The 9076-nt window shown below is 44.5% G+C and overlaps 1 protein-coding gene and 1 pseudogene across 5 annotated transcripts in view; both read right to left on the bottom strand.

Moving 5' to 3' along the window:
• Window positions 1-4488: 4488 nt before the first annotated feature.
• Window positions 4489-8067, bottom strand: LOC114908669 (annotated as a pseudogene).
• MTR (5-methyltetrahydrofolate-homocysteine methyltransferase) overlaps window positions 4507-9076 on the bottom strand; it is a 117479-nt gene continuing 112909 nt past the window's right edge. For all 5 annotated transcript variants that reach the window (XM_029245051.1, XM_029245054.1, XM_029245052.1 and 2 more), the window contains one exon: window positions 4507-8923. In XM_029245051.1, the coding sequence (XP_029100884.1) occupies window positions 8837-8923 (87 nt within the window). In that variant the 3' untranslated portion in view covers window positions 4507-8836. The remainder of the gene's footprint in view (window positions 8924-9076) is intronic.

Below are 9076 nucleotides of genomic sequence, written 5' to 3'. Positions count from 1 at the left end.
ACACCATCAACCATAAATTCTGCATAAACTGAGATAAGAAGATGCAAACGTAGCCAGAAGCCTTGGGAACACTTATTATCTGTCTCGTGCGCTCATTTTCGGCAGGGGCAGTTCACATGTCTTTGTCGCTGCCACTTGGTCCCTGTATCTCCCGAGACCTAAAGTATTTTTAATTAATGATATTTAACACTATTCGCCAAGACAACTGGATTTCACATATTTGCACTGAAAACACGCACAAAATAAATGCCTCTTCTTTCCTCAAAGAGGATTATGTCTCATGATTAAAGACAGGTAACCACTGAATTTCTTTCAGATAATCTGGAATGAAATGTCACTTTTCTCTATTCTGGTTTCTCTCTGGGTGAAAGAACAAACAGAACTGTAAAAAGTTCAAAGTTCTTTTCTCAGCTGCTGCAAGCTTCATACTCTGTAGGCTGCCATATGTATTTGCGTTATGGAAGGCAAAGACTGTGAAAAACATCATTCATGAGTCTGTCTGGTTTTTGTTTCTTCCATTTCATGGCATATCTGCTCTCAAGGTTCTCAAAAATCATTTAATCCAAGATCCTTTCCTAGACAACAATTCCAGAGATTGCTTGTTTTATGAGTCTCCAAAAGGCTATAATAATACTTAAAAGCAAGGGAGGAGGCAAAAGATATCTTTGAAAATTACATTTGAAGAAGGGAGAATGTAAATGGAATTAGCTACTCCAAGTGTTGAGAGATGTGACCAAGTTTAGGGGTTAGTTCACTTAAGTGCTAACTTTTCACTCAGATTATTCAAAATAGCATCTATTTCAAGTTGGATTTGTTGCCGAGCTAACCTTTTTTAAAGTACAGTAATATTTATATCTTTGTTGTAAAAATTCAAAACAGTGCAGAAAGAGTGAGAAATATCCAAACCATGAGGCCCTCACCACTGGTTCCCCAGTCCTATTGCCCAGAGGGAACCACTTAAGATATTTTGTGGGGCTTCCCTGGCAGTGCAGTGGTTAAGAATCCGCCTGCCAATGCAGGGTACATGGGTTCGAGCCCTGGTCTGGAAAGATCCCACATGCCAAGGAGCAACTAAGCCCATGTACCACAACTACTGAGCCTGTGCTCTAGAGCCCATGAGCCACAGCTACTGAGCCCACGTGCCACAACTACTGAAGTCTAGAGCCCATGCTCCGCAACGAGAAGCCACCACAATGAGAAACCTGCACACCGCAACGAAGAGTAGCCCCCGCTTGCTGCAACTAGAGAAAGCCAGCACACAGCAACGAAGACCCAAAGCAGCCAAAAATAAATAAAATAAATTTTTTAAAAAAGATATTTTGTGTATCTTTGTAGACATTTTCACTGCATGTATTTCCTTAACACACACACACACACAGAATCATAACATACTCTCTGTTCTGTAATCTGATAATACATAGAGCTGATCAATAGCAAGTAAGCCATTGATAAGCTATTGTAGTGAGGTGGTTTTTCTGCAGGGCTGCCAGTGTGTTGCCTTCATGGGCAGTAAAAAAAAAATTGTGAAGATTGGTGTGGAGGGTGCTAGGGCTTTGATGCCCCAGAGCCTCTTTCTGAGCAAGAGAAAATCATCATGGCTTCCCCTCTGCTCACTTAAAAACCCATGTACCGAACTACATGGCAGGGGCTGAGTCAGGCTCTGGGGACTCTGAGCCCAGTCAGAGAAGCACGGCCCTTGCCCTCGTGGAGCTCTCGGTCTGCTCTCCTTACAAACCACTGTTCCCAGGAAAGCATCTGCTCATCAACTCTTTCAAGCCAACCTTTACTGAGTACCTATCATGAACCAAGTGCTATTTTAGACACGACAAAGATGAACAAGGTTCCAAACCTACCCTTCAGGATCACAGTCTAAGGGAGAGATAGATTACTGTTACCAAAAGAGCACTGTGAAATACGCATGGTGCTATTAAGGAGGTAGGATGAGGTGTGACTTCACTTAGTCCTGGGGGGGGGGAGGGGAGGGTAGGGTTGGGAAGCTTTCCTGAAGCCCCAGGGTGGAGTTGGGGTGAGGTAATTTCAGGTGGAGGGGACAAGGCAAGCAGACACCTCTGTCAGGACATGTGGGGAAACGGCAGCATTTTAGGGCTGCTGGAGCGTGTGGAGCGGGGTCAGAATGTGGAGAGCTTTGCACACGTCTGAGGACTTCGGGTATATCCAAGGCAATGGGAGGAAGGGGGGCTTGTTTAGGCAGAAGGATTGGGGTGGGCTTAAAGAATCACAGAGCTCACTCTTACAGCTGTAGGAGGCTGGGAAACTAACCCAGAGACTGTGGCAGAGGGGTCCAGAGGAGAAATGATGAGACCCTAAGCCAGGCAAGGGTATTTAGTGGGTAAAACTATCTGGGTGTGAGAACAAATTGGATGTGAAGTTTGAAAACAATGGGCAGGTTTCTGGGACTTCCCTGGTGGCACTGTGGTTAAGAATCCACCTGCCAATGCAGGGGACACGGGTTCGAGCCCTGGTCCAGGAAGATCCCACATGCTGCAGAGCAACAAAGCCCGTGCGCCACAACTACTGAGCCTGCGCTCTAGAGCCCATGAGCCACAACTACTGAGCCCGTGTACCACAAGTACTGAAGCCCACGCACCTAGAGCCCGTGCTCCACAAGAGAAGCCACCGCAATGAGAAGCCCACGCACCGCAACCAAGAGTAGCCCACACTCGCTGCAACTAGCAAAAGCCTGTGTGCAGCAACGAAGACCCAACACAGCCAAAAATAAAATATAAATAAATAAATAAATATTTAAAAAGGGACTTCCCTGGTGGCGCAGTGGTTAAGAATCTGCTAGCCAATGCAGGGGACATGGGTTCGAACCCTGGTCCAGGAAGATCCCACGTGACACGGAGCAACTAAGCCCGTGCGCCACAACTACTGAGCCTGTGCTCTAGAGCCCGTGAACCACAACTACTGAAGCCCGCGTGCCTATTGCCCATGCTCCACAACAAGAGAAGCCACCACAATGTGTAGCCCGTTTGCCACAACTAGGGAAAGCCCACTCCAAGCAACGAAGACCCAACGCAGCCAAAAATAAACAAACATAAAAGCTAAATAAATAACCACTCAATTCTACCTTCCCATCCCACCCTCTTAAGATAACCAAGTAACCTGCCTCTCCTCCCCCTATCTTCAACCCAGCACAGCTAGTCCCCACAACGCCCCTGAAACTGCTCTAGCGAGGGTCACCTGTGAGAGGGGTCCCGTTCCCAGAGCTCTCGGCAGCACCAGGCTCCGTGGCCAGGCCTTCAACTCTCTCTTCCTTTGCTTTGCCTGACGTGGCCCCCTCTCCCGGTCTCCTTTACCCCACACGGCGGCTCCTTCATTGGCTTCCCCACCTCCCCGGTCCCTGGTCCTAGAATCAAGTTCCATCTTCTTTTCAGATGCGATCCCGTCTGCACCTCCACCTCCACGTGGAAGTCTACCAGTTCTAACGCCATTCTTCCAAAATCCCAAAGTCAGGTGTCCAACTGCCAGTACTCAGCCACAGGAAACTTGTCCAGAGCTCCTTTCTCCTCCCCGCCTATATTCTCTGCCTGTGTCAACGGTGCCACCAGCGATCATCCTCCAAAGCCCGGTATCTGGAGCCACGCTTAGCTCTGGCTGGACAGGGCACAGATGCTCCACTCTCTATCCCCACCTTTGCATTGCTGTGCACTCTGTCCTTCCTTTCTTTAAAAAATACATTTGACACACACAAAACATTATCTACAAAGTCACCATCCCAGATTTTGGCTTATTATTCCCTTTTTCCTTTATTATTTTTATGTTTAATGCATTACATACAACATATTTAATACATACAGAATTCTACGATATGCATGAGTTATAAAGCATAATAAACCATAAACCTACCATACAACCTAAGAACGAGAACATTACTAATAACCAGCAACTACCCATGTGTCCGTTATCTGCTCCCTCTGTTTCCCTCTCAGAGGTAAGCAGTAGGTTAAATTTTGGTTTAGCATTGTTTTGTTTCTTACAGTATAGTTTTGCCATTTATGTATGCTTAGACAATGTACTCTTTGGTTTTGCTTGGTTTTGAGCTCAATAAAAGTAGTCTCAACCATACCCTGGGACTTGCTTTTTTTTTCTTAATATTTTCTGAGATTCATTCTTATTGTCAGGTATAGCTGTAGTTCACCTCTTGTCACTACAGAATAATATCCCGTAGTGTGAATATATCTAATTTACTTAAACATTCTCTTGTAGACAGAATGGCATTTCAGTTTTTCCCGTTATTAACTATTATGAAGATGTTACTATAACCATTTTTGTACACACCTGCTGGTACACAAATGTAAGAGTTTACTGGATACACAACTGGGAGGTGGAGTCATAAGCTAGATCCTGAAGTATGCAAATGTTCAACTCTGTGAGGTGTAGTTGTTTTCTAAAGCCGAGGTGCCTGTCTACACATCCACACAATGATGAGCTCACATTCAGCACCTGGTGCTGTCAGACTCCTTAATTTTACAAATCTTATGGATATAAACTGCAAGCTCATTGTGGTCTTAATTCGTATCTCCAAGGTTTCTAGTTTCTACTCATTTATAAGCCCTATGTATTTCCTCTTCTTGTGAAATGTCTATTCAAGTTTCTTCTGTTTTTCTTTTTTTTGTACTTTCTAATATTTTTTATTACTCAAAAAGGGTTCACTTTTAAATACAAAAGCTAAATAAAGCTTTCTGACTCTGTGCTTGTACTTTCAACACTTTCACAACCATTTTCTGCTCCTCAATAAGGAAAGTGTGCTCGATCCTGTCACGGACACATTTAGCACACATGGAACCACCATAGGCCCGGCTGACATGTTTTTTTGTTTTAGACAATCTCACAAGAACTTAAAGTCTCACAGTGCGAACTCCTTGAAGTCGGCCTGAGCACACGCCACAGGCGGATTTTGGTGTTTTCCTAATCTTCTTGGTATAAAGGTAAACAATTCTATTACCAGGGGTTCGGGACAGGCTGGTTTTGTTAGAGACTGTATTGTAGGACAGCCTACAATTGTATGTCAAACGCTGGACCATCCTGAATGCCTCTAGATACCGTCCCCGGAAGAGGACGGCTATTTTCTGTTTTTTTTTAAAAATTAGTAATTCTCTATATATTCTGCTTACTACTCCTTTCTCGGTTAACTGTATCGTAAATGTCAAGTCTTGGTTTGTCTTTCCACTACACTAAATTGTTAGCTTAACTTAAGTGCTAGTTTTAATATATTTGATTTAATCATCTTTTCTTTTATGATTAGCATGTCTCAAGAGATTCTTTCCGGCCCTAAGGTTTTTTTCCATGCAAACATTTAAGTATTTGCTTTTCGTAATCAAAACCTTAATGTATTTGGAATTGATTGCTAGGTAAGGTATGAGGCAGAAATCCATTTCATTGTTTTCCATAAGGATAACCGTTATTCTAGCACTACTTATGGAGCCACACTTCCTGCCCCCACTGACCTGCCATGCCACCTCATCACATCTCAAAGGGCAGCATATACACCTGGGCTATTTCTCAGGCTCCTTAGCTCGCTGCACTGCTCAGAGCGCCTACTTCTGCACCACATACAACACAAACTCTGTAATAAAACTTACTGTCTTGTAAAAGGTCCCCTCAACCTCCTCATTATAGTCAGAAGCAGCCAGCCATCTTCGTCCTTTGCTATTCCACAGATGTTCAGATATCTGCCTGTCACATCCAACAAAACCTGTTGGAATTTCTGCTGGAAATGGCATTGAATCTGTAGATCATTTTTGGGAGGTTTGATACCCTTACTACCTTCATGAACAAAGATACTGTAGTTCTTCATTTGTCTCTACCTTGCTTCTTCATCTTTATCCTTCAAATCCTCAGTCAAGCCTTAACCTAAACACTGCCTGCCTCAAACATGTATTTTACCTTCTCAACTAAAAGGAGGACAAGCGTGTCTTTCATGTGCAAATTTTTTAGATAGCTGCAAGAGTCCAAGAAAAAGATGGGGTGTGTTTGAGGTTTGTTGCTGAGTACACTGAGAATTCGAGAAGAGTAAGATGACACTGGTTTGAGACACACCGAGTCTTTGGTGTGATTCAGCACAGAGGAGTCTGGAGAGATTGCCCACTGAAACTGTATGACTAAGAAGTTAACTAGTGACAGGCTCATGAGGACCAGGCTTTAAACGGGCAGAGGAAGAGAAAACTATGAAAGTAGCTAAGAAATTACAAGAAACATGGAAGGTAAATCAGAAGAGTGAAGTCAAGGGGGAACCAGGGAAAGGAGATTTTTGAAGAAGTGGTTAATATTGCCCAAAGCCAGAGAAGAAAGATCACTGGGAAGGCCACAGGATCTAACAATTAAGAGGGCACTAATGACAGAAGAGATGGGTAAAAAAACCAAACAACAAGAAAAAACCTAACTTCACTGAGTTAAAGACAGTATGGGAGGAGAAGGTGGTTGGCACAGAGTAGACACTCGGATATTTGTCGAGGACAAGCCTGAGAGAAACGGAAAGAGGGCAGACTCTTCTCTAAATGAGCTCAGCTGTGAATAGAGGGAGGCTGACAGCAGAATATCTCAGATGAGAAACAGGGCGCTGTAGGACCTGACCTCAACCACCATCCTACACATCAGCCTCCACGTTACAGACAGCAGGGTGAGCAGCAGAGTAAGGAAGGTTCCGAACAAGTGCTTCTTTAGAGGGAAAAAATAAAAATGGGATCCCTAATGGAAATGATGAGAGTGAGTGAGTGGATGTGAGAGCCACGGACGGTGATGACAAGGAGAGGTTCTGGACGTACCTGCAGAGACACAGAAAAGACCCCGGCTGCAGAATGGTCACCTTCCTGCCTTTGAGGTCACCTGACATAAACTAAGGGATTTTCAAGCTATATTCTATATTCTTTAATGAACATATAGGCACTCGAACTTGCACAAATTGTTTTTGTCTTTAGATAAAAGGCATCCATCATGGGATTAGATCAACAATACATTTAAGGAAGCCATTCCAACACATAACTAGTTGAGAAAAGATATGGTACATACTTAATGAAACTGGGAGACTCTTAGCAACTGTAATTCGGATAAAATACATTAAAATATTTGGAGGGGGTTATTCTTTCTTAAAAAAGGATGTGCCACCACCTAGAATAACATACCTGCTATGGAAGAGAAAATAAGTCCTCCACCTGAGCATCTCGGGGAAAATGAGTCCCCGTCTCAATCTAGCACAGATTAAATGGACCTAAAGAAAGCATATAACTCTCTTCACTTTAAGGGCAAGCGATGCCTAAGAAGGCATGTTACTCTGCAGGTAAACATGTTTATGCTACAGTTATGCAGGATTATCATTTGCTAAGTTTTTTTTCCCCTTTCACCTCCAATGTACCTGAGTGTATATTTGATAACTGCTTTGGGGCAAGGCCAGCTTACATCATGAGGGGAGGGGGCACTGTCTCACAGACAATGAAGGCTGATGGTGCCTATGACATAGACAGTAGCTTCTCTCTCCAGTCACTGTGTTCAATGGGGCTCTAATCCCAGAAGGGGTACCTAGTATATTCAACACGGTCGTTCCCATATGCATTTCCCCAGTATCTTTTCACCTCCATTAATCTCTTATTCCCTTTCCATGAGCACCTACCCTGTGCTGAGCTCGGGGACCCCCTAGAGATCTCTACAGAAGCTGCCGTCTATCAAGCTCTCACTGTGCACCGCAGCCCATGTTACCTGCCTACGTGCATCATCTCCTTTAATCCACACCTCCTGCCTGTGAGAGAGGAGCTAGTCTCTCTTGTCTCCATTTCACAGATGAGAAAATCGTGCTGATACTTCAGTTGCACAGCAAGAACGCAGCAAACCTGAAACGCGAATCTGGGTGTGTCTGACTTCAAAGCCCTGGTTCTTAACCATCTCCCTGCGATGACCACAAACAAGTCCACATGCTGTTCCCATATCGTGCGAGTCTGGAGCTGGGGCAGCGCCGAAAAGGAAGAACTGAGCGGAGTGATGCTGCTCACCTATCCACGCTGCACGGACACGCAGCTGAGCCGAGAGCCTACTCAGTTCTGGAAAACAACCCAAGGCTGTTCACTACCCTTAGCGGCCACTCTCTCTGCCCACCTCCTTTTTCCCCCCTCAGGGTGAGGGAATATGAGATCACGAGAGGACAAAATGCTTGGAGAACGTGACTGTATCTGACCTGCCAGGGCCAGCAGCAGCCTGAGTACCTCTGATAGGCCAGTGGGAAGAGCATGCCTCTGGCCACAGGGATTTCTGCAGGCGTCTAATCGAGGCTTCAGAAAAGGAGGTCTCGGGAGAGAGAGCACAGTGATGCTTCTCCCCTGTCAGAGTAACCGCTCTAACCACTCAGGACAAAATGCCCCGTTGCTCACAGCATCACTCTGCCACAGGGTCACATACCCCTATTCAACTGACTTTCAGCCTTTTCTCTGAGAAAGAAGAAAGAAAGAAAAAAAGAAAAAAGAAAGAAAGGAAGAAATGGTCTCCTAGGTCTGGGGTAAAAATGAAAAAAGCAAGTTGACTTGCTTTGAAATGCAAAAGACCTCCATCTCCGGCTTGTCCTAGTCCCGAGGGACCGGGGACCCCCCCGGATCTTGCTCACTGCTCTTCATTCAAAGTCCCCTGGGAAACAGCTGCTTGTTTTCCAAGAACTGTAGGAACACTCTGTTCTTCCACAAGGTCCCACCAAACGTCCACAACCTGGAGTGGCACAAAGGTCAACCAGATGCAGATAGGCTCGCGGCCGCTGTGCTGTTATTATTAAGGCACTTTTGACTGTGTTTCTTTGAGGAAACAAGTATAGACAAGGTTAAAAAAAAAAAAGAAGTTATTCTGTATCATATCCCAGAATGGGTCCCAGCCATTTCTCAACCTCGGCCACAGACATGCTCTTCCTCAAAGCATAATCCTCAATCTGCAAAAGATTAAAAGTAGTTCATTAAACCAAAATGATAAGACTTTGTGAACTCAAGTTTACACAGCATTCGCCAAGATACATTAAGTACGTTTTATGTCTTTTGCCTTAATAGTAATCCACTGAGTTAAACAGAGACAGATATCTATCTAT

The sequence above is a fragment of the Monodon monoceros genome, unplaced genomic scaffold (genome assembly GCF_005190385.1).
Source record: "Monodon monoceros isolate NGI ecotype Baffin Bay Population unplaced genomic scaffold, NGI_Narwhal_1 Super_Scaffold_4, whole genome shotgun sequence".
NCBI classification, from domain to species: domain Eukaryota; kingdom Metazoa; phylum Chordata; class Mammalia; order Artiodactyla; family Monodontidae; genus Monodon; species Monodon monoceros.
Note: the sequence above shows the minus strand (reverse complement) of the source record. Positions and strands in the feature narration are given on the sequence as shown.